Below are 25,586 nucleotides of genomic sequence, written 5' to 3'. Positions count from 1 at the left end.
TGCGTCTCCTTCTGCCGGGCCTCCCCAGCCTGGGCTCCCCATGGCTACTCTTTCTGCCTCCCCAGTTCCCAGGGCCCACCTGCTCAGAGCTGTTCCCAAATCTTCCCCAACACCACGTACCCCTGCAAAGTGCAAATTCATTCCCCCAGGTCTCCACGCCCTCTGGGGTCTGCACTCTGCTTGGAAGTGGACAGGGCAATCGATTGTACTTTACAAACCTATTAATGTGCTGTTAATCTGCTACCCTCCCTAGTGACATAATGCCCAGGTGACAAATACAGAAAAGAGGCCTAGAAAGCTCCTAGGGAATGAGGGTGATGGCGGAACTCCAGTTCTTGGGCAGCCCGGGAGGCCATGTTTGATAAGGATGTGTGGAGTCCAAGCCGGGGACCCAGCCTCCCTGCTCCCCCGGCCTCCAAGGCCCCGGGGCACACTCAGCCCCTCAGGGTTGGCCCTAGACACCAACCTTGAAGCCTTCGGGACTGCCTTGGCCTACAGCAAGTTCACAGGGCCCTCAGTCACCTCCCAGTTCTTATGTCCCCGCACATGTCTCGGAGGAGTCCACGTGTGTGCCCAAGTACCCGCCCATTGCAGTGCCGCTGGGACACCAGGGAGGCTGTAAGCTCTTTGGGGGGTCTTTTGGATCTGAATCTCATGCATTCCCCAGCACACGTGGGGAGACGGAGGAGAAGGTAGCACTGAACACACATGTACAAAGAATGTAACTGTTCTCTCTCCCCTGTCCAGCCAACTGCCCCAGTCCACTGCCTCATTCATCCATGCTCACAACGCACCCACTGTGTGCCCAGCTCTGCCCTGGGCTCTGGGGAGGCAGCAGTGAACCAGACAGACAAGCCCGGCTCCCAGAATTGAATGAGGAAGATACTCACAGCTCTGTGGACCTGGACAGGATGGCCGACAGGGTGAGCAGGACACATCCGTAGGGGCCTGCTTCAAACTGGGAAGAGGAGAGAGGAATGAGAACCCATCAGGTGTGTGCACCTCCCTCCTGTCACTTCCTTGGGGACCACGACTCAGGGAGCAGCCTGACCCCGAGCCAGCTGCTTCCAGCCAGGTCCCAGAGGTCGCCAGGTAGCCCCATGGCAGATCCCATGCAGGTCTCACTAACCAGACTCGCTAAGGGATGAGGAGTGCACCAGCCTGAATGACAATGGAGCAGATGCAGTGCCCGCCGAGGAACACCCCACGACCTCCGAGTCCCAGAAGTTCACGGACAGCAGTGGCCTGGGGCAGCCTCCACTACCGTGCAAGTGTCTTCTGCTCAATATCACATTTAAAACTATCCCAGGCCTGTGCTATAAATACTGTTATTACTGCCCTCTGCCATGTGAGGAAACTGAGGCTCAGAAATTGAGTGACTGGCCCAAGGTCATACAACTTGCAAGCAGCCCAATGGGTATCCAGGGGACTCCGTCTGATTCCAAATCCCTAACTCCTAAGGGATCCTAAGAACTGCACTGGGCAGAGAGTAGCAGAGAGCAGTTTGGAGGAGAATCGGGTGGGGAGGTGCCAGTGAGGTGAGCATGGCAAGCGCAAGAGCAGATCCCATCGTTTCAAATTTTTTTGTTCATCGTGGATTTTTTGAGATTAATTTTAATAGTTTTAAACTATTGCACTAAAATATTATTTATGCTGATTACTGAGGTTTGGAGGACCCCTTTGAATTTGGGGAGCGCCTCACTCGTCTTCCCATATTCCCCTAGTCTTGACCCTGGTTTGGAGCCCAGAACCTGGGGCCTGGCTGCCTGGGTTTACATCCCGGCTCTGCCACTCCTAGCTATGTGACCACAGGGACATTTCTTAACTTCTCTGTCCCATCTCCTCATCTGTAAAACAAAGACAATAAAAATAGGACCCATCCTCATGAGGTTGTTGTGAAGATTTAGTGAGATCATCCTTGTAAAGCACTTCAAACAGGGCCTGACACCTGTGTTAGCTATTAGTACGATGCTGGGTCCTCACTGCCCACGTGTCCAGTGAGCCCAGCAGGCCACAGATTACTGGGATGGACTATGTCATTTCTGCTTCCTGAAGGAACACCGTCTCCCAACGGCAAATGAGTGTGAAGGCCTTACTCATCCCACTGTGGGGACGATACCACTTTTTTTTTTTTTTTTGCTGTATGCGGGCCTCTCACTGTTGTGGCCTCTCCCGTTGCGGAGCACAGGCTCCGGACACGCAGGCTCAGCGGCCATGGCTCACAGGCCCAGCCGCTCCGCGGCATGTGGGATCTTCCCAGACCGGGGCACGAACCCGTGTCCCCTGCATCGGCAGGCGGACTCTCAACCACTGCGCCACCAGGGAAGCCCCCGACGATACCACTTTTGGAATTGTTGATGAAGATGCTGCCTGTTACAATAGTCAGTGTACCTTATGGGGTGATCAGTTTCTTTTTGAACTTAAAACTAAAAAAGAAAGCTTACTTTCCTGGAACAATGAGAATCATATAACTTATCATATTTCCATTTTGCCTTGGCTGCCAGGAAGCTCAGAGCCAAATATGATGTTCAAACTACTCAAACTATTTTAGCTCAAACTTCTGATAGAATTATCTTTGCTTTTCCTCGAAATATAGATGTTATCAAGGGAAGACAAATACTGTATGTTATCACTTATATGTGGAATCTAAAAAATAAAACGAATTAATACAACAAAAGAGAAACAGGCTCACAGATATAGAGAACAAATTAGTGATTACTAGTGGGGAGAGGGAAGGGGGAGGGGCAGGATAGGGGTAGGGATTAAGAGGCACAAACTATTATGTATAAAATAAATGAGCAACACAGACATATTGTACAGCACAGGGAAATACAGTCATTATTATTATTTTTTTTTTGTGGTACGCGGGCCTCTCACTGTTGTGGCCTCTCCCGTCGCGGAGCACAGGCTCCGGACACGCAGGTTCAGCGGCCATGGCTCACGGGCCCAGCCACTCCGCGGCATGTGGGATCTTCCCAGACCGGGGCACGAACCCGTGTCCCCTGCATCAGCAGGACTCTCAACCACTGCGCCACCAGGGAAGCCCTATAGTCATTATTTTATAATAACTTTAAATGGAGTATAATCTATAAAAATATTGAATCACTATGTTGTACACCTGCAACTAATATAATATTGTAAATGAACTATACTTCAATTAAAAATATAGATTTATAGGGCTTCCCTGGTGGCGCAGTTGTTGAGAGTCCGCCTGCCGATGCAGGGGACACGGGTTCGTGCCCCAGTCCAGGAAGATCCCACATGCCGCAGAGCGGCTGGGCCCGTGAGCCATGGCCGCTGAGCCTGCGCATCCGGAGGCTGTGCTCCGCGACGGGAGAGGCCACAACAGTGAGAGGCCCGCGTACCACAAAAAATATATATATATAGATTTATATTTTCTAAATATTATATATGTATATAGTCTTTATTTTCACCCAATAATTCAATTAGTCAGTCATTCAAGAAAAAAAAAATTACTGCCTGAACTTTTTGTGCCAAGAGGATGCTCCCTGCTAAAGCTATACCTGTGAACAAGGTGGACACAGATCTGCCCTCACGAGAAGTAACTCAGGAAAAAGAGAATAATAAGCAACTTGAAAAAAGCGGGGAAGGGGCTCTGCACTGATGGGAAAAACAAGGTTCCCTGGAAACACACAGGAAGGGCCTTCAATGCAGACTTAGGGCTTAGGGAAGGAGGGAGAGTCAAGGAAGGCTTTCCGGAGGAAGTGATGTCTAGACAGAAGCCCAAGGGACAGGGAGGAATCAGAAAAGGGAACGTTGTTCCAGATGAGAGGAGAAGTACATGCAAAGGCCCAGAGGCAAGAGAGGGAAGGTTTACCATGGCTGGAGCACGGAAAAAACCTCGAGGACACCATTTTTTTAAATAATTACCTTTAAATCTTTTTTTGGAAGCAGAAATGGAATGAATGAATCAACAATAATCTTAAATCAACGTCACCTTAATTCTGTGACCTCAGGCCAGTCACTTCACTTCTGTTGTCCTCAGTTTCCCATTTGCAAAATGAGGACAACAAATACCTCCCTTGCATGTTTCCTTAGGTCATGCTGCACGTCCTATGAAGCCAGGTCGGTGGAAGTGCTCTGACAATTGCAAAGAGGAATGCTGATGTCCCTGCGCAGGGGGACAGAGGCCTGGGAGGACTCGGGCCAACAGTGCCCTTGTCACAGCTCTACTACAGTCTTGTCTGTTGCCTCAAGAAGTGACAAAGCTCTCTCAGTCTCAGTTTCCCCTTCTGAAATGCCTACATACTTCTGCCATGGACTTGCACATTGTCCTAGGGAGGCCACGGCACTTCCTGGGTCCGTTTCCCCCTCTGCCGTGCCTTCCTACTCGCAGGACTGCAATGAAGTAAGGAACACAGACTCCCGCTGTAAGCCAACTCTCTGTGTAAACGTGGAGAACTATTATTATACTCAGGCCAGCATTTTCCACAGTCCCTGGGACACGTCCAAGGGGACCTGATCCTGAGCCATGGATATGCCCCTGCATGTGGACAGGTTAGGTGAGACTGCAGAGGGCGGGGACATGACCCCCACCTGGGGCCTCTGGCCCTTGCCGGATGGAACACGACTGAATGGCACCAATATCCCATTTTGTTTTTAAAACATTTATTATTATAAAATTATCTCATCAAATTCCAGCTGCCAAGCCATGGAAGGCCACAGGGCGAAGTGCCTGCACTGAAAGGAGAGTCCAGGCAGGCAACTGGGCCAGAACCCACCAGCAGGGTCTGGAAAAATGTCTGGTACCGCTTGGGAAGAAGGGGTCGTTCCACCGAGCTGCTCTGGCCCAGGAGAGACCTGAGTCCACCAAGAACCCCAGTGGGAGGCAGGGGCAGGAGCACCCCCCAGTTCGCAGGGGGCGGCAGCCAGACATCTCACCAGGAGGGTGAGCGGTAATGAAAACACAGCAAGGAGGCTGTTAATTTTGGGCAGACGTGGTTCAGTGTTCATTTCCAGGCCTGGCACGAGGAACCCCTCCTAGGCCCAGACCATGAAAAATGAATTTGGTGAGGGTAGTGCTGAGGCAGCTCAACGGCTTCCAGCAAAAACATAATTTCAACTGCAGGGGGAAAACAACGCCTTCCAGAGCGAGGGTCAAATGGTGACCGATCGTACCCAGGGATCAAGGCCAGGAGAGAAGGGGGAATTGCTCTGAGCCCAGAGGTGTGGCAGGAAGTAGGCGGCTCCCGCCCCTGGCGAGGGTCCCACTCTCAGAACCTCTTTCACACTCACTGTCTCGCTTGGGCTTCATCGAAACCCTGGGGGTACAGGCCAAGGGACGAGGGAGACCCCATCTATAGACAAGGATGTAGACGATCTTGGTGCTGAAGGGCCACCCCAGGGCCTCAGGGGCAATGATGGGGCCTCAGATCCTGAGGTCATGTGAGCAATCACCCCAGGGCCCCTCCTTTGCCCCACAGGGCTTTCCTCCTCCAGCTCTGCGTCACCTGACAGTGTGAACACAGGTGCCCTTGGTCCTGGCCTCCCTGAATGCACACTGATGCTGTCAGGATTTGCTCGTCTCTCAGATGCATTGCTGTATTCTCACACTGCTCTGGTATGTTTAATAAAAGGTGTCCTTTCTGCTTATTTAAATTGCCTGGTCCTTAATTTGGAAGACATTCTTTCCCACGCGTGTAAGGTTCTTCTTTAAGAATCACAGTTGGAAAGTAAAGAGCTGGCAGTTACCCGCTAACTAACTGCTCCATCTTCCACTTTCCAGATGAGGCCACTGAAGCCCAGTGACTTTCCTGAGGCCACTTGTGACCAAGGAATAAGCCAGAGGAGGTCCCAGGGCCTCTGCGCCAGGCGCCCCATGGCCCTGAGCCGGTGGTGAGCACGCTGCATCTACAGACTGCCCACTGGGTTATGCTCATGAAGAACCAGAGAAAGCCAGGGACAGGAACAAGTGACAGCCAGCCCAGGACTCCCAGTGCCAAGGCCAGGACCCCTCCTACATCAGAGCCCCTCCCACGCACCTGCGGGACAGGCTGGCGCGGAAACGCAGCGTCCCTTGGCTCTGGCTGCTTCTCTCTGCCATGCTTCCCTCCCATCTCTACCTGTCTACAACTAACCCATCTCAAGGTGATGAAACACCCACAATGAAAGCTAACGACCACCGGGAACACGGAGCAGGACACAGTGGCTCCAGGCAAACGCTTTGCACAGCGCTCTGAGGCAGGCACCGTTGTCATCAGCCACATGGTACACAGGAGGAAACTGAGGCACAGGGGGTCCAGTAAGTTGCCCAAGGTCACAGAACTACTAAGATGTAAACACCCACTAACGCTGACAGGCTCCAGAGACAATGCTCTTCACACACCTCAGAGCATTCAACGACCTCCTCCACAAAGCCCCAAGGCTACAGCCCAACTCTGAATTCCCTCAGCCCTCTGATGGGCTGCTCCCAGGCCCTGGCTGGGTTCCACCCCATCTCACAGCCTGGAGCAGGTGCACGGCTCTCCTCCAGTAGACAGGATGCTCCGGAGGCCCCTCCGGGCCCAGCCCTGCCTCCCGGGACACCAAGCAAGCTCCTCTACTACCAGGATCTCCGTCAACAGTGCTCAGACCTCCAACCCAGCCCAGGAACCCATGTCCTAGTCACCTCCCGGATGGTACTGGGCCCCACTCACTGACGTTCTTTACCTGCAGAGGTAGCTGCCTGCCCTCGGACAGAGAGAAAGCTCTCATAACCACAGTCTGATAGCTGCTCCCCTTCAGCCTGACCCCGCTCCATCCCTGCTTCTGCAGCCCCCGCTGCAGCGGCTCCCTTTACCTGTAGTCATGGCCAGCCCTCCAGGACATAGTGGCAGAGGTCGGACCCTCTGCCCCCAAGCCCACTCTTCTCCAGCCGACATCGCCCCACTACCCCAGGGTGGGGATGAACGGGGAACAACCCCAGTTCACCAGCATGTCTCCCACAGAGAAAGCAGAAGCTTAGCAACGCACATCCCACAAACTAAACCACTGTTCATACCTGATGGACGCTCTGTTGAAGAAAAGTCACCAGTTCCTCGTAGGAGGTCAAACTGTGGAGTATGAGCTGGGAAACACAAACACACAGGGTGAACTGCCCAAGCCCGGTGGACGGTCTCCCGTGCTGGATTAGTTTCTGTGGCCCTAACTTCAGCAGCTGCAAGACCCCACTGGGCAATGTCCCTACAGTCAGAGAGCGGCGACCTCGGGAGCGGGGGTGGAGAGGCACTCCTACACCTGTGTGTGATTTAAAGGCTGCAGGGCCCAGCTGGGGGCTCTGGGGCTCCCGCCCTGCAGCAACACTGGGCCTGCCTTTAGAGGCCCCAGGATTGGAGACATCATGGAACTAAAGCCACAGAGCCAGCATCATGCATGGATGGCCCTGACGGGCGGGGCTGCACCCTGCAGGTTAGTCACAGATATCTGAGGAGCCCCTTGGGGGCGGGGAGGGTGGGGGGACAGGGCAGTACAGGGTGGGTGACCCACTCAGGTCGCCATCACCAGGCCTGTTCTAAGCCCAGCAGGCAGTGCCCTGAGTTCGGTGCAAAGCAGTGGTTATGCGTCTCCTGTGCTTTCTCATGCAGGTCAGAAAAAAACACTTTCACAGATAACATCCAACAAAGGGAGATGCTTAATTAAGATCCCAGAGCCACACATGCCCAAAAGGTCAAAGGAAACAAGCTAAGTAGAACAAAAATCCTCAGTGAAGAGGAGGTTAATTTGTGGGAAAGTCTCAGAGTTTCCACATTTTCACACGTCTCTCATTTCTCTCCTGTCCTTTATCTTACTTGGATCTGGCTTCCAGCTGGTGCTCCGTCCATCAAAGCTCTTCTCTGCTCTCTAACTTCCTCTCTCTCGCACCCCCACTACCCTCTCATAGCAATCCCAGAGACGACGCTATGACGTAAAGGGGGACACGGGGAAGGCTGGGGTTTAGCCAAAAGGCATGGGGCACCGAATGCTGGAGGGACGTCAGGTTCTGTACAAGCTCAACATGACAGGGCGCCCATCGGCCTTTTGGCCATAAAGCCCGTTCTGGCCAGAGCTCATCCCAAAGGCCCCCACCTCTGCCTGCACCCCAATCCCAGGTGGAGGATGCTGCTGGCCTGGGCCACAGGGAAGGCTGGTCCATCCCCAACTGAGGAAGGATTTACTTATATGAAAGGAGACTGTCCCCAAACAAAGCCAAAGGTTGCGTGATAATTTTCCAGAAAGCCGTACTGTTTCTAAGACTCCATCTGCTTTGTATTTCCCGGTTGGACTGAACTGCTGCGTTCTCGAAGCCCTGAAAAGGAAAGGGAGATGCATGAGTCTCTGCGCGCAGAGAAGACGTGCCCCAGAGCCAGGGCAAAACCCACACGGGCTGCTCAATGAGGACAACCCAAAAGGTGGCCCAGAGGAAAGAAGGGAGCCAAGCACACCTCGTTTCCCCGCTTTGAACTCACCCGCTAGGCCGGGTCCGGAGAACTCCACTAAAGGGGAGGGGGTGGAGGTGCGGGTGCTAACATGGGATGGAAAAAAGACAGCCGAAGGAGAGCTCGGGATAACCAAACCCAAATCCTGGTAGCAGGAAGCCTGCCTCTCACCCACCGACGAGCGTGCTTCCAGACTAAGGAATGCTCACTTGCCCTTCGTCTTTAGGGACTTGAGGAAGTCCAGCCTCTGTTCTCTTGGAGGACATCTGTTTACACAGCACGTGCATGTGCGGCCCGGGAAGGCATGGACTAGAAGCTGCATTTGGGTTTGGGGCCACTATGACATTAGCCTGCTGTGCAGCCTTGGACCAGCCACTGCCCCTCTCTGGGCTTCTGTTTCCTAATCTGTAAAGTAAGGAGAGATTGAATTTTTGCCCCATATGCTCTCAAGGCTGCCATGCAGATCCTAAGGGCCAGGGTTTGTAAGTCACCTGGAACGTGGGTACCAAGGACAAGCACTCGATAAGAACAATAGTGATAATGATGATAATATCTAACACTGACACGATACTTAGTATGAGCCAGACCTTATCCTAAGTGCTTCATACTATTCTTTATCACTTATTTATACAGATAAATTATTTAAACTGATCGATGATATTGTCATTCATTATATACCCTTTTATTTATGTTGACTTGTTCAATTCTCACATTCACCCCATTAAGTAATCATTACTATCACCCCTATTTTCCAGGTGAGTAAACAGGCTAGGCACAGAGAAGTCGAGTCAGTCAGTCAAGCTCATAGAGTCAATAAGCAACAGCACTGGGAGTCAGCCTCTGGAGTCTCTTAAGTACTGTGCCCTACTGACCACTGTGCCCCCTTCCAGGGTGTGGCCCTTGTATCCAAAGGGCACCCCCTTTACTAAAGCTTAGCCACACAGCTGGGATGAAGTGATGCTTCCACTCTGAAGGGTCAGGCTGAAAAGCCGGCAGACCATCCACATAGATTACAAGCATGGCATCCTCCACCAGTAGGACGGAGGTAGCGGGGAAGGAGAATGCGCTGCCTCCACCGCTGACCTCTCATCTCTCTGAGTCTCCTCACCGGAACGGGGATCCAAGTGACAGAACAAATAGGAGCATGCTTTGGGGACTGGGGGGAGCAGTACAAATGACTGGGTCGACCTAGAGGCTGTTTTCCGAGGCCTCCAGATCAGAGAAATGTAGAGGGGAGCAAGCTGCCGGTGTCGGGGGGCGGGGGCATGGGTTTTCTCAGGCAGGTTACATCCGCCAGCACCCCCTGCAGAGAAGGATCCCCAGATCCGACCCCTCTCGACTGGAGCCATGTGGAGGGCTGGCCCTCCCCTGGTGTGGGGCTGCCCAGCACATCAGGCCAACTATCTGGGCTCCTCCTGGCCTGGAGCACAGGGCAGGGGTCTGGGAGGACACAGACACAGTCCTCAAGCCCAGACAGCCTGTGTAAGACGATGATTTCCCCAAGGACAGGAAAGCGCACAGCCAGCTGGCCTGTAGCTGTGCCCGCCCGAGGTGGAGTGGTAGCAACACAGCCCAGGGAAGCACTTACAGCGTGACCACGGCTCTCTTGTGGCCTCCAGCCCGCCACACAATGTCCGCAATGGCCAGGGCCAGGCAGCGGGTCCTACGAGCGTTTGAAGGCTGCAGCTGCCTGAGGACAAAAAGGGAAGTATGTTTATGCCTATGGGGACAGACATCAGCGACAGCGCAGCCCTGTGGAAGATGGCCTGTCCTTTCCTCTGCTGCCCAGCGGAGCCCTGCGGCCCAGGGGCTTGGGCAGAGCCTGGGACGAGGGCCTCTGCAGATGAAGACCAAGGGAAGAGCTGTGAGGGAGGGGCCCTGGCAGGGCTGGAGGAGGAACAGGCTGAGGAAATCGCCCACAGGAGCGAAGCAGCCTCTGGAGACTCGGCAGGGCCCGGAGCAGTGGAAGAAAAGGCTGCGGGTTCTGACAAAGCCCAGGGGACTGAGCCCGGAACTGCTGCCATCCCAGGCAGGGGCACCGCCCTGCCCTGCCCAGCCTTGGCCAGTCCCGACACCCAGGCCCCTGGAGACAGCGGCTCACGCAAGCAGGTGCCCCGCGCTCCCCCAGCTGATAGGAGACCAGACCACGAGTGCTGAGGGGAAAGTAGCCTGACTTGATGGTTACTTGGACATAGGGCGTGGGGACGGGGGAAACGGAGGATTCGGGAGGACGGCAGGGCTTCCGGTGAGTGCATGGCGGTGCCACCAACTGAAATGGGGAATACGGGGTGGGGACGGCGGTGGGGGGCGTGGGCAGCTGGAGGTGCACGTGGGATGCCCAGGTGAAGCCGTCGCTCTAAAGCCCAGGAGAGCGGCTCGGGCTGAGTAGAGGCTTACGAACCAGCAGCGTGTGAGGGGTCCTCGGCACCCCGCGTGGCTAAGATTTCCCAGAGAGAGGATGAGGAAGGCAGAGGCGGCGGCCAAGGCTGGAGCCCAGTGGAACTCCAGCGCGTGGGAGAGGCAGGGGAGGCAGGCAGGAAGGGCAGAGCTCGGAGACGGGCCGTTACAGTCTTGGGAGCAAAAGGGCTGGAGAAGGACAGGCAGTCAGTGGTGTCAGAAATGGCAGAGAGGGGCTTCCCTGGTGGCGCAGTGGTTCAGAGTCCACCTGCCGATGCAGGGGACACGGGTTCATGCCCTGGTCCGGGAGGATCCCACATGCCACGGAGCGGCTGGGCCCGTGAGCCATGGCCGCTGAGCCTGCACGTCCGGAGCCTGTGCTCCGCAACGGGAGAGGCCACAACAGTGAGAGGCCCGCGTACCGCAAAAAAAAAAAAAAAAAAAAAAATGGCAGAGAGACTTCTTAACATAAAAACGGTAACGAAGAGGCCCTTAGTGCATGAAGTCCATGAGAAAGACAGAAGAAGCGACAGCCACATACAGACGCTCTTTCTGTCTCTAGGGCTCCACAGAGCTGTGCTCCTTGCCCACCCCTGGATTCTGGGAAGTTTTCTTAAATTCCTACGAAGGCAGGCTGAGTGTCTGAGTGTCTCACTACCTAACAAACAAAAGGGGCTTGACGCCAGGGCTCCCAGCAACGTAGAGGGACCTTCCATGTTTTCAGCCACCAAGTACCCTAAGCTCTAGGCTGAGCTGTTGGGTGGGAAGCAGGTGAAAACTGGTGTTTGTCCTTCCTCTCCAGGATAGGAGAGGAGAACCCGGAGACCAAGACACAGGTCACCATGGTGGGCAGCATGTGGTCACGGCCCAGTCCCTGGGCCACAGAGCCAGCCCTCTGCACCCAGGCTGTTGTGGTCCAGTGACTTTAAAGTGGGAGGCAACGTGACACAGGGTCCCTCAGTTTCCCCATCCCTAGACTGGCTGGGGCAGTAGTACCTCCTTCATCGTGTTGGGAGCTTTAAATGAGATGATCTGTGTAAGGTCCATGGCCCAGTGCCTGGCATGGGGAGAATAAAGGGTACCCATTGCTGTTGTCTTTATGGAAATGTCAAGTGCCCACTTTGGCTGTGGCCAGAGAGTTCACAGGATGGTGAACTCCCTATATCTGATGTGAAAGTGATGACAAGCCGCTGACACCAGGCAGTCCTTCGAACTCAATGAGACAAACAAGCACTCAACCACTTGAGAAATGAAATGCAGACTCCCTGGTATGTCTGCAGCCTCAGGAAGCCTGCCTGCTCCTCTGGAAACAGCTACCACACCACCAGCAAACCGGGCACCTGAGATTTGGGAAGCACTGGCCCTGGGCCACTGTCAACTATGAAAACAAAAATGAGGAAACATTGCTCTGGGATTCAGGAGAAGCTGCCAAGGACGAAGGAGGGCCTGGAAAGCAGGGCTCATTGGACAAAGGAGAAAGGATCCGGGTGCAGAGGCGAAGGCCAGCAAGGGCAAGGGGCTTCCCCAAGGCCTTAGGCCAGGAATGGAACCCAGGCCCGACCACCGCACTTCTCCCAGTGCTACTGTTTTCTGGAAAGCTGTGTCTGGAGCTGATGCAGGGAAGAGCATGCTGGAGAAGACACAGGGAAGGATGGAGAGACTAAATGGAAGCCATTGAAAAGAATGAGAACTTTTGTGTAGAAACACGGAAGTTCAGAGGGTCTGTAATTAGAGCCTGTGAGACCTGGAAGATAGGCCGGGCCCAGGAGCGAGGTCTCTTGATAGCATTGCAGGTGCAGGAAAGATGGGCTCAGAGGCAAAGGGATGCTGGTCCCCAACACCAGGAGCTCCAGATGGCTGGTTCCACCTCGCCACGCTCTCCTTCTTCCCTCACTGCTGTTTCACTTTGTCCAGTTTTTACTAACTGTGTGACCTTGGGTGAATCATTTAGTCTCTGTGCCTCAGTTTCCCCCTTTTAAAAGGGGACAATAATAGTACCTCCTTCATAGGGTGGTTTTAATGATTAATGAAGTAATACGTGTGAAGTGCTTCTAACAGTGCCTGGCATGCGATAAGTACTTAATATATGTTGGTTTTTAAAATCTTATTTGTGGCTGCACTGAGAAGCTTTCAGGCAAGCGTTACCTGCTTCAGTAAGTTAGTGTGGACCATAGTGAACGTCTGCAAGGTGACCTGGTAGCTCCGTCTGGAGGTGTTCCAGCATAGACATTCTAGACGGAGGATACAATCCAGGCATAACTTTGCCCCGCTCCTGCCCATGTCGAGGGATCAAGCTGGGGAGTGCCCTGGTCACACCTGTGCTGTAAAAGGAGCCTGTGGTGAGTACGTACAGTGAGGACTGGAGGGACGGCAAGATGGAGCAGCAGTACTGGTCGGGCACTGGCCGTACAGCTCAGCTGAGGAGCACGGCACCCCAGTCCTGGGCAGGGGCGGGAAGGATGGGCGTAGGTGCTCAGGAGGTGGGACAGACACGACTGACGGTCACCTGGATGGGGCTGGGGCAGGAAACACGCTCTGGGGATGACGGAGTCCACTACCGTGGGTTGTGATTCCAAGGAAATGAATGTCCAGAATGCAGACCCTGGGCCAGATGCCCCCAAGCATCAGTCCAGCCCGGCCCTTCTGCCAGGTAAACCAGCCACAGGGTATTCAGGGCTGGGGTGCGTGCGGATGACAGGAGGGAGGAGGGAGGCGCTGCAGTGAATCGCCGGCCTCCACCTTCACCGGGGAACTCAGGGTCTGCCTTCACCTCGGTGACCAGGGTGGTCCTGCACTGTCTTCATCAGTCACACACACGCTTATCCAACCCCTACCGCGAAATCTAGCACCTGGCCGGGCTCTCGCACCAAGAGAAGTTTCTTTAAAAGAGTCTAATACCTCACAGAAGAAGTGCAGGATTTGTCTAAGGATGGACGATGGGCGTCAGGAAGTAATACATCCTGAGTTTGGCTTAATTACCCAAGTCTTTCAGATTAAAAAGATGTTTCTACCATCATTAACTCAGAACAGGGCTCACCAGTCCACCCTGACGTGCCCGCTAGTCTGAGCCTGTAGAAGAATCAGAAGAAAGCTGGCGAATGACTGCAGACCTTTCTGCCCCCTTTCAGGGTCAAACGCTGCCAGAGCTGGCCTGGGGACCACCAGACCTGGGTTCCAAGCCTGGCTCCGCTAATGGGTCCAGAGGGGCCTTGGGCAAGTGCCCCTCCTTCTCTGGGCCTCGACTTCCCCAGTTGAAAAGGGAAGTAGAGGCCAGAGGACAGCTCCCTTGCCTGTGGCACTCCCCAAGCCCGCAGGGGAACCAGGCTCACCATCGCTTCCCACGAGCCGAGGCGGCTGGCACAGCCCTCCTCAAGTGGAAAAACACCGAGCCCTGCCGCCCGGCTCTGTCGTCCCCAGTTGAGGAGAGGCCGGCTGCCAGCCTGATGGGATGAGTCTTAATGAAGCCAGACAGTCCTGCAGAAAAAACACCACCTCTGCCAAGAAGCCTTTATTTCAGCATGATTTCCCTGGAGGCCGCAGTCACATTCTCGTGCGGCTTCGTAAACTACAGAGCCTAAAGAGCTGCACCTTGGTCACTGAGAGTCCATCTGGGTGTCCAGCCCTCGGGTGTTTCAAGCTCATATGACACTCAGCCTCGTGTGGGGAGATGGCAAGCAGGGGGCCACGCCCGCCCAGGCCTGCAGACCCAGTGCAGGAAGGCCCACCGGCCCTGGTCCCAGAGCTCCCAAAGCGCCCAGCATTCAGCAGCTGTAGGTGCCGCCTCTGTGTGGCATGAGGGCCAACGCAGTGCTCCTAGAGAGAACAGAAGAGCTTGCCTGCTTTTCTCTTCCCTTTTTTTTTTTTTAAAACCAGATCATTTCTGAAATCTTGGAATTTCAGAGTCAAAAGGGAGTACTGAAGGCTCAAACCCAGCTCAGCACACCAGCCTGTGCAGCGACATCAATGACCCAAACAATCAATATTAAGATTGTATAAATGAATCAAGGAAACCAGAGGAGCCGGGGCTGCGAGAGGTTCCCGCAGGGATGTCGAATGTCATCCTTTACTCACATGAGGCAGCAGGTCCCCAGGGGGTTGCCGTATTACTCTTCTGTACTCTTCTGATTTTTTTTTTTCCCCAAATTAGGAAAAATGGGGAGGTTCTGCCTAGGAGCCCTTCGTGAACTACAGAGCCTAAAGAGCTGCACCTTGGTCACTGAGAGTCCATCTGGGTGTCCAGCCCTTGGGTGTTTCAAGCCCATGACACTCAGCCTCCCAGCACCAGCGCCTCCTGGCCTCTCTGGCTCGCCTGGGGCTCAGAGTCTCTTCTAGGGCACAGTGTGGTGTGACAGACGTGCTTGGCTCTGCCCCGGAGGTCAGGTGTGAACCTGGACAAGCATCTTTCCCTCTCTGCGACTCAGTTTCCCCATATGTACCACAGCAGGCGATCTCAAGGTCCCACCCACTTGCACAGCCCTTGATTTACAAAGGATTTGGTTTGCATTTCCTTACTGAGTCAGACTTGGGCAGGACAGAGATTCACAAATGGAGGAAGTGAGGCCTTGCTGGCCCACAACTGTAATCCAGGTCTCTGGCTGGTCCAGTGCTCTCTTCAGCAACCGCCATCCTGGGACAGGCTAAGGACCACAGAGCTGGGCACTCCCCGCAGCCTCAGCACGGGCACCTATAGGCTGCACCGACACCCACTTGGCAAGGACGACTTTCTGTGGCCTCCAATCTGCAGGGCCTCACCTCAGCAAACGGCGATCCAGACTCCGCTCTCACCTCCCCCCTTGGCTGCCAGGCCCAGGCCCCGGCCGCTCACTCCCCTGGCCTTTGCTTGACCCAAGTCCTAGCCTGAACCCAGGAGGACTCTCTCCTCTCGCCCCCAGTCAGCCTCCAGCCCCAAGGCAGGCTCATGCCTCAGCAAAGCTAGGTCCACAGCAGCGGAAGCCAGAGGAGGAGACGTAGGATGGGGGGTGTGGAGGCAGCTGGTGCTCCTTGCCCACAGCCCATCACCACTGGGACCTCCCCCAGCTGGTCTCCCTCGGAGCCCTGTCTCCCTGAGTCCCCTGAGGCACTTTCAGCGGTCTGGGCTAGATGAGAGCAGCCAGGTCACTAGGCCAAGCTCTCCGCCCCTCCCTCTCGGATGGGTAGGAAGAATGCCCACTATTGGGCCTGCTCGGCCACCAGCACCAGCAGGAAGCCAGACCACTATGCTCAGCCTGCGTGGAGAGCAGCTCTGGGTGCAGGGCCTGGGGCCGCGGGCGTGGAGGGGCAACAGGGGAGGGACTTACGAGGAGCACCCACGGCTGTGGGCTGTGGGACTCCAAAGAAAGGTGAGGTCACTCTTCTGCAGCATGAACCCTTCCGCGCTTCCCGTGGGCGGGACCCTGCCTGGCCAGCAGGCCGAGCTCTCCTGGCTGCTCGGCACAGGCCTCCTCTGGCCCACCCAGGCAGCCTTCCCCCAGAGCGGGGCTCCTTCCCACCAGGCACACCCCACACGTAGCTCCCAGCAGCCAGCAGCCCCTTCCAGCCTCCTCCCCTCCTGCCCCACCAGCCCGGCCTCCGAGGGCCTTCAGTCTAGGCTGGCCCCAACTCTTCTTCCCACAGCTGGTACAGTTTTCTTTCTACCCAGAGCCCGTCTTGGGCCCCCAGCCCGAATGGCTTTCTGCCTTCCAAGCCCTAGCTCCCCTCTCAGGTGTGGCGAGCAGAACTCTCTCCCGAGGACGTGCCTGGGGATCCAGAGGCTGTCACATCCCCTTAGTGGGGCTGTAGGGCAGGTGACAGGGAGCCAAGCCTGCCTTGTGTCCTGGGCAGAAACGGCCCTTCCGGGAACCAACTTATACACCCCTTCCTGACTGTTGGGAAATGATCTACAACTTCCCCCAAGAAGTCCAAAGTCCAAGTTCAAAAGCAGCTGTGAAGGGACGTGGGGCTGAAATGAATTATCAAACACCTCCCACGAGGGCCAAGGCCAAGGCTTGACCTGAGCTAGCCGCTGGGCCCTGCGGGCCCTCTGGCAGCCTGACCTGGGTCTCGCCCTGCCCCCTACACTCTGCCGTGGCCACTCCCTGACCTCGGGCCTCCGCACATGTTGTTCTCCTTACTGGAATACTATCCCCTCCCCTCCCAGTCAGTCTGGATAACTCATATGTTTGTCCATGCGTTCATTCAACAAAAGTTCCGAGGGGCCTCTTCTGTGCACTAGGCCTGGGGCTGGATGCCAGGGATGGGCTACGGCCCAGGCAGCTTAGGAAGGCCCCTGTTCTCAGGGGGCTTGTGTTCTGGGGCACAGACAATGGACAGGTAATGACTTGGATAAAAAGGGCATCCAGTGGTGGGGGCCGCAGCGTCTGGGGAGGTCGGGGAAGGCAGCCCTGAGGCCATGGCCTCTGCACGTAAGGAGCCAGGGAAGGAGGCTGAGGGATTTGCTGGGAAAGGAGAAATCGAGGGAGGAACAAGCCTGTGCGAGGGTGTGTGCGAAGCCAGTCAGGAGCCCTGCTCATCCTCCGGATCTCAGTAAGATTAAAATGTCACTCCTCCAGCAAGCCTGCCTGACCCTCTTCACGTCCGGGTGGGCCCTGAGCTCCCTGCACGTCCCCCTGGGACCTCCTGTTCATCTGGCTCTCGTGTTCAGTCGTAGGTGCCATGAGGGCAAGGCCACAGCTGCCTTGTTGAGGCCCGCACGCCCTCCAAGTGCCTATTAAGTCCTCCCCGTGCGCCTCTCTCCAGGGCAAGGAGGGAAGGTAGGGGTGGAGGTGCATATGTGCTCCGAGAGGGTCCCTGCGCCCTTAGAGGGCAGGCAGCCAGAGGTCCCTCGCTTAGCCAGTCCCAGCCAGCCAGCCAGCCAGGAGCGTCCCTGACCATCAGACACTCACTGTGCGGGCCGCACTTTGCTGGACTGGACTCCAGAGCAGGCACTGGGGAGAAGAACAGCACAAGGTCAGACCTTGCTGTGCAAATGTTGTGTCGCTGGGCTTCCGGCTATAGTTACGCTATGCTTATGGTTAGCATCTTTCAGCTTGAAACCAAGCACCTTGATTGTTACCTTGTAAAGTAATTAGACAAATCATATTATCGGACAAATTCTGAAATGCCAAGCATGAAAAGCCACCTTCACTTGGATCCTGTCTAAGGCCACATCCTCTAAGCTGGTAAAATGTGTTTCGTTTTGTACAAGCTTGGCTGGATGTCTGGGGAACTAGTGTCTTTCCCAGGAATTTGAACGTGAATAAATGGGGGATGGGCCTTGTTGTCTTTAAAAAAAAAAAAAAAAGGCAAATCCCTTTCATTAAAGTTCAGGAATTGTCAAAACTAAGCTGTGATTTTCAAATCCGCTTAATCACAACTTTGGAGAAGAGAATGGAGGTGTCTACTGGGCAGGAGGATGCTTCCAGGGAGCTGGAAATATTTTCTTTCTTGATCTGGGTGATGTGTTCATGGGTGTGTGATTTTGCAATAATTCATTAAGCAGAACATACATGAGTTGTGCCCTTTTTTGAGTTGTGTACTCTTCTGTATGTATATTAGATCTGAACTAAAAAAGAAAAAAGAGAAGTGCCAGAAGTTCTGTAAATCTGAGGGTGACTCAGTACCACTGGGCACACAGTTACTGGTTAAGGTAAGAGGGCTGCCTCCTCAAACTGGCCGAGCTGGCCCCAGCCTTGGGTAGCCCCTCGATAATCCTTCTACCTGAGCACCAACCGCAAGGTAGGATTATGGATTCCTCTCCATCCCTCAACTTCACAGAGCACTCTGGAGAACAGAGAATGTGTCTACTCCTCTCTGAATCACTGGTACCCGCACAGAGAGAATGTTCCAGAAATGTCTGTGGAGGGAGTGAGGATGAGAATGAGGGGCTGTGTGCAAACACTCAGTGTGTGAGGTGGAGAAAGAATGGCCAAGGGGAGGAAGCCATATCCTGCAGGTCTGGCTGGACCCTGTGGAGATGGCTGTTAGCAGAGGTGGGGGAACGAGGGGAGGGAGGGGAGACCTGGGCTCAGCGGAGGGGTCAGCAGGCTGACCTGGGTGTGGACGGGATTTGGGCGGTTGCTGTGCTCCACTCCTGAGGGGGTGGCCTGAGTTTCAGTGCTGTTCCCACTGCCACTTCCCATGTGGCACAGGACTTAACAAGCCTCCCTGCCCTTAGAAACAAATGGCATGCAGGTCATTTAAACTGGTCAGCACTGGCCCTGTTAGCCAGCCACCGTTTCCCTTTCCAGAAGACGGGAAATATCAGGGAACAAACACACATTTCCTTGCTTATTTTTTCTGGACAGTGAGGAGAAGCCTTGGGAAGAGAAGCTATTGCCGGAATAAGCGCTGACTTACCGAGCACAGTCAGCTCCGCTATCTCCTTCAAACAGGAGTTTCTGTAGGACACAGCCTTGGACAGCTGCCAGAACCCCACAGGGACCACCCTGCAAAGAAGGACGCGCGTCAGTGCCTGTGAGAACTGACCCAGGGCAGGGCCACCTGCTCCTCCAGAACCAGCCTCCTCCAACAGGTTACAGAGCCTCAAACAGGGGTCTCCTGCGTGGCAACTACTTCTGTGAAGTGCTGACCCTGAGTCACAGAGAGGGGGTGACAGAGGCCCAGGTGCCCATCGCTAGAGGAAGGAGCAAAGTCTGTAGTGTGTGATGGGGGGAAAGTGATTCTTCACAACCCGTCAGGGGCTGACACCATGGGTGTCCAGGCATCCAGAGACATGTTTCCGTGTCCACAGGCTGACGGTGTCAATTGTCTACCCAGCCTTCAAGGCCCATCCTAAAGGCCTCCTCCTCCAGGAAGGCTTCCCTGACCATCTCAGCTAGAAGCAAGCCCCTTGGGCAGCCTCCGCTTGTGTAAGCAATCTTGTTCCCCAGCCGGTGGCCTGCCTCAGCACCTAGTAGATGTGACTTGGAGGGAGAGGGCTCCTTGAGGAGCTCACCCCTGTAAGCATCAACAAGTACAAGGACTGTCAGAGCAGGGGCCGTGAGTGCCCTTGAACTCGGGGTGCAAGAAGATGTGCTGACTTGGCCAAATTAGGGGCAGAAGCGGGTGGTCTTGGGGTTCTTCCTCAGGCAGTGTGGGGCAGGAGGAGGCTCCTGGGGCTTGAGAAACGGAACCTGGATAAGCTACCGGATTTTACAGTTATCTTCTGGCCCTGAAAATGTGTATCTTGGCAACTGTGTATAAGCCATGTTCAAATCCTGCCACAATCTACCTCCATTTCCCCGTCTTATATCATATCCTCCCCGTATACTTCTGGTCCTCACGCTTGATACTTTTGCCCCTTCCTGCAGTCCCTGTATTTTCACACAGCCTCCCTTTGTTCATGCTGCCCCCTGCCTCCAGTGTCCTTTCTCCAGCTCTACCTGCAAAATCGTCTCTCAGTACTTAGCTTCAGCACCCTCTCTGGTACCCCAGAGCAGACACAGGCCCCTCCTGCTCCCTGTCCCCTCCAGCATCACGCACCCCTCACGGCAGCGGTCATGTTGCCCCGCTCTGCTCTGCCAGCCACACGTGAAGTTCCTGCCCTGGGTGACAACTCAGCAAACGAGGGGCTGGCACAGGCAACACCCACAGGATTTACGAAACTGGGGGACGTGTGCCCCTGTCCATGATGGGCCCACAGCAGAGTCCCCGGGGGCACTTAAAAACAACCTGCCTTGTTCTGCACGATGCCATATTTTAATGATGCTGAGTCGTTAAAGGAAAAATTCTGAAGTTTCCACTCTTCATTGAAACAGCAAAAGCTGGAACCAAACAGAATTGTCTTTATGTCCTGTCAAAAGAAGAGAGAATTGTATTGGTTGTTTTAAAAGCAAACAACAGGGCTTCCCTGCTGGCGCAGTGGTTGAGAGTTCGCCTGCCGATGTAGGGGACGTGCGTTCGTGCCCCACTCCGGGAGGATCCCACATGCCGCGGAGCGGCTGGGCCCGTGAGCCATGGCCGCTGGGCCTGCGCGTCCGGAGCCTGTGCTCCGCAATGGGAGAGGCCACAGCAGTGAGAGGCCCGCGTACCGCAAAAAAAAAAAAAAAAAAGCAAACAGCAGTACACTGCTGGGTGTTTGCATTCCCACAGGAGCTGGTCTTGAATTCTAGCAGGGTAGTCTGTTTTCCAGCAGGGTAATCTATTTTCTTTTTCTTTTGCAAACCCATTCTTCTCATATTTGAGGAAAGAGAAAATGGACCCTCAGGGTCTTACCTCTGGAATATCTGTAAACCTTACCAGCCTGTGCTGACCCAGGCCAAAATCTTTTGAGCATCCTTAGAAGTTCCTTGATACACAAAATTTTAGTTTTACAAAAGACCTTGGAGGTTCTTGACTGCACATTATAATTACCTACAGAGCCCTGAACAATCCTGATGCTCAGGCCCCGTGCCAGGCCAACTAAAGCAGGACCCCTGGGCATCGGACGCTGGTATCTGTACTATCAAAAGCTCCCCAGGTGATTCCAACGTACAGCCAAGTTTGAGAACTGGTGCTCTAGCAAACTGTGACCCATACGCCAAATCCGACCCTCCACTGGCTTTGTAAATAAAGTTTTATTGAAACACGGCAATGCCCATTTGTTTACATATCGTCTGTGTTTTCTTTTACATTCCAATGGCAGAGCTGTGTGGTTGCAACCGAGAGCCAAAAATACACTATGTAGCCCTTTACAGAAAAAGTTTGCCAACCCCACACTGGTACAACCCCTTCCTACATGTAAGAATCTCCTCTGCAACATCACCAGAGAGTGGTCCCCCCATAAACTTGGCTTGAACAGTCCAACCACCAAGTGAAGAGGGTTCCCACCACTTCCCAAGGCAGCCCCTCCATTTTTTCACAGCTCTGTGTTCTCAAAACTTCTGGCTGATACGGATCTCCCATCAACCCAAGCCTCACCCTCCAGAGCCCCAGAAAGTGCCAACCCCTCCCCACTGGCCAGCCTGTGGATGGGAAAGCAGAGCCTCTCTCCACTTGCCCCTTCCCCATGCCAGCTGCCTCTTCTCTCTCCGCCATGATTTTACGTCCGAGAGTATCTGAAGGGCCAGCATGTGGATTCTGTCACTACCCCCTCAGACTGTCTCTTTCCAGGTCATACCTTTCCTATAGACTCACGTTTCCCTCTAGAATCGGTTCTTTGTTTTCTTTTCACTAAGTACAAGGAAAATCTCTATGACAGAGCGTTTGTCTACACGTCATCACATGTGGGCTGGTGGCACACAGGAGAGAGGGGTGGGTAAATCCGTCTGTCAGGGCTTGGTTCCCCTTCTTGCACCAACTACAATCATCCATGTATTTGGACTGAGTTTCCCAAGAGCCTAGAAACTACAGGACCTTGAGTTTTCTGGCTGAAGCCCATGTCTATTCTCTCAATCACAGAATGACAGCTCCCAGCTAGGCACAGTTTGGTTGCCAGGTCACAGGGTTACGAGCCTGGAAACCTGGGTCCTGCTTGCTCTGGACACCACGTGTCCTGGGTCCTCCTTTCTCTGTGTGGGCCTCGGTTTTTTCAGCTGCTTTTGGAGATGCTACTACTGGGTGGTCTTTAGAGGCCTCTGAGGACCCTTCCCAAAATAGCGGTACCCACTGCAAAGAATCATAGCCCTGTGGCTACAGACAACCAGAGCACTTACTCCCAGGCTTGGAGCCACTTAACTGTGTCTGACCCTCTCCCTGTGGAAGAAGGAAGGGAAAAGGAGGAGAAGGATGGGGAGGGACAAAACCTCTAGAAAAACCTTTGACTTTTCATCTGTGTGCTGAGTAAATACTTGGTAAGTAGGAAGAGAACAGGGTCAGCTGTGTCCCCAGGAGTTTTATTTTTCCCTCCTGGATCCTGGCTGAAAAGCCAGCAGAGGACAGCAGGGGCAGCATTCCATCCCGCAGGAACCGCTGGCCACGGAGAAGGGCGAGGCCCTATGGCAGCAGAGATGGTGAGGAATCCAGGACATCCCCACAGAGGAGGCTGCTAAGGCCAGGAACCGGCTCCCGAAGTCCTGTGACTCCAGGAGGTCACTGGTGTGAACCCAGAAGGTCACTGGTGTGAACCCAGGTGGCGCTGAGGAATTGGTAACACTTCCCTGTCCTTCCCTCACTGCAGCCCAGCCTGAGCCCAGCTCAGGGGACCAGTGCAGGAGCACAGTCAAGCTAATGAGGACAGTTATCGTGTTCCCATCACAACCCTGGAGTTACCGGTTGCGGACATGGGAAGCAGAGCTCTGGACCAAAAGAAAAGCTGGATTCCAGAATGTTTGAATGGGAGGAGGTTGTATCCTCACCTCTTGTCTCAGAGAAGGAGAGGGAGAGGCCAGGACTAGGCCCTCGTTTTCCTGACTCTCCGCTCAGGTTTTCTTCCACGTCACACGCAAATTTCCATTTTAACGGTGACTGAGAGATTATAACGGGATGAATGGAGCCAGAGAGATGAAAATCACCTCATCCACACCAACTCAAATCCAGACGCCTTCAATGCACACCAACTCAAATCCAGACACATCACCTCGCACTTTTCAACTGACACCTACCTTTGCCACTGAGAGGTCGATGGGCTTTGACTCTACCTGCAGCTTGAGCATTGATGGCACTGGAGACAGGATGACTTCTTCCCTCACCAATTCATCCTCCACGTCCTCTGAAAGAAAACCGTGGCCACGTGAGCTCCTTGTTATGACTCACAGAGAACAGACTGGGAAGCCGTTTAACACCCAGGACACTGATGAGTCTTGAGGTGGTTGGAATGAGAGGAGGGCTCCTCCACCACCCACCCCCTGTCCCCGCGGAGGCTCTCAAGGCTTCATCAGAAGGAAAAAGGCAGAGTGAGAGCCCTTGATCCTTGTCACCCCACGCTGGTCCAAGGATGCTGGCAGATGGGACTTGGCTACCAGTCCACTAGAAAGCTCTGCTTGTGGACATGCAGAAACAAGGGCCTAGGCCTAAGCTGTCGAGTCAGGCCCAGGAAAGCCTGGCTCAGACACAATTCTTACATAAGGTGGGCGTGACCCATAAATCTGTCCCCCTGAGGACAAACATGAAGAGGGCGGAATTAGGAAAGAAGATGCCGCCCTTCCTGAGAGAATAATAATAGTTATAATAGATTATCACCATTGTGGCTTTCATTTACTTACCATCTGTGTTTTATCATCTAAGCCCCAGAACAGCTCCAATTATCATCATCCCCATTTAAAGATGAGGAAACTGAGGCTTAGAGAAGTTAAGTAACTGACCAGAAGTCACACAGATGGAAAGTTGCAGAGATAGAATATAAACCCAGGCCATCTCCTAATTCCTCGGCCATCCTGCCAGTCAGACCTCCCTGGACCTCCAGCCAGAAGGGACACTACGTCACATGCTCATAGCTGAGGTGACTGAGGCCCAGAGAGGGTCCCAGCGTAGGTGTTGACAGCACCAGCCTGTGCCTTCCCAGCCAGTGAGGCTCCCTCTCGCCATGATACGCACTGCCGCAGCATCTACCAGAACCCTCAGATGCAGGACCCAAGTGAAAACAACCCAAGGCAATTATGCTGGCAAAGCTGGGCAGGCCGGTCTCCAGAGAGCCTCTGGAGACTTCTTCCATCCCCCTTTCCCCAAGATTAAATGATTATTTAAAAAGCACGCCACACTGTATAGAAACCAACATTGCCTGCCATAATTCTGTGCATCTGGGACTACAGAAATGTCACAGTCCCTGCCCCGCATCTTCTGAGACGGTGTGCAAAGGCCAACATCCCCAGAACACATGCCATAAATCTTATTCTACAGCCTCCTTTTCTCCCCTGGAAGAGGACCAGGCACAGCACGAAGCCAACTCCTAGAGGCTCGGTCCACTGAAATGGAGACAGATTTTACCTTTAGGGTGAAACAAAGATTTTAAACAAGTCTGGAATTTAAATGAGAACCTTTCTTAGTTAGGGTCTCTAAAAAAGCCACCCAGTGACCATGGCCTTACAAAAACACCTGAAATAAAGACCAGATGTTCACCCAGCAACACACACGGGTCTTGAAAACATGGCTCTGGGTAGAGAAAGTAAGAAAGCAAATGGGATGTATAACACAACACGATTTTACATCCATTATAAACACATGCACACAAAACAACACTAAACATTTTTGCAAGAACATACACAAGCAGGAAGAAATCACTAAATACATGAGAGTGGTTGCTTATGGAGACAAGGGTCATGGGAGTGTAGCATGAGGCTAAAGGGAAATCAGGAAGGAAAGGCAAGAGGGAGGCCAATGAGCAGGCTTTGCAAAGATCAATACTGAGAAGGTTAATTAAGTAACAGAGATGTGTGATTAATCCAATCCTAGGCATCTGAGGGCCAAGACAGAGGGCGAGAGTAACTGAGTCATTCCGCCAGGCCCTGAAGGGTCCTTGTGATGCCTCAGCCAGACTGTTTCCTGGAGGCCCAGAGCGGGCAGGATTTAAGCCTATTTGGAGGCTTCTGTTTAGTGTAAGGCTGTCCTGAAGGGAACCAGGGCTGAAACGTGCTCTGCTTGAGTCCCATGAACTAAGTCTGAGGCTGGAGGCTGGGGGCCCAAGGGGAGCTGACTGATGGAGCCCCCGGGAAGAGGCAGCCTCCCTCGGCTTCTGCCAGGAGGCAGCTGGCGCCTGCGCAGGGAGCTGGTTCAGGACCACGAGGCAGGTCCAGGTGTGGCGGGATGGCCATGCAAAGGAAAACAAAGCACTCCAGCATGACATGTTGGCCAAGCAGACAAAACCAGCTGCAAAGGCCAGTGGCTTGAAAATGCTATTTTTAAGGCCCTGGTGTAAATGCCTGGTTGAAAAGAAGCAAGGGATTT

At 54.0% G+C, this 25,586-nt stretch overlaps 1 protein-coding gene across 1 annotated transcript in view; it reads right to left on the bottom strand.

Annotated features, from left to right (window-relative positions):
- Positions 1-25,586, bottom strand: part of MINDY4 (MINDY lysine 48 deubiquitinase 4) — a 153,327-nt gene that overhangs the window by 31,868 nt on the left and 95,873 nt on the right. Inside the window, exons 7-13 of the mRNA XM_079711487.1 lie at positions 23,309-23,415; positions 20,464-20,580; positions 19,146-19,234; positions 10,003-10,104; positions 8,221-8,284; positions 7,001-7,066; positions 891-958 (exon numbers count right to left, since the gene is read on the bottom strand). Of these exons, the coding sequence (XP_079567613.1) occupies positions 891-958; positions 7,001-7,066; positions 8,221-8,284; positions 10,003-10,104; positions 19,146-19,234; positions 20,464-20,580; positions 23,309-23,415 (613 nt within the window). The remainder of the gene's footprint in view (positions 1-890; positions 959-7,000; positions 7,067-8,220; positions 8,285-10,002; positions 10,105-19,145; positions 19,235-20,463; positions 20,581-23,308; positions 23,416-25,586) is intronic.

Source organism: Hyperoodon ampullatus, assembly GCF_949752795.1.
Source record: "Hyperoodon ampullatus genome assembly, chromosome: 9".
Lineage (NCBI taxonomy): Eukaryota > Metazoa > Chordata > Mammalia > Artiodactyla > Ziphiidae > Hyperoodon > Hyperoodon ampullatus.
This window is presented reverse-complemented; position numbering and strand designations above follow the sequence as displayed.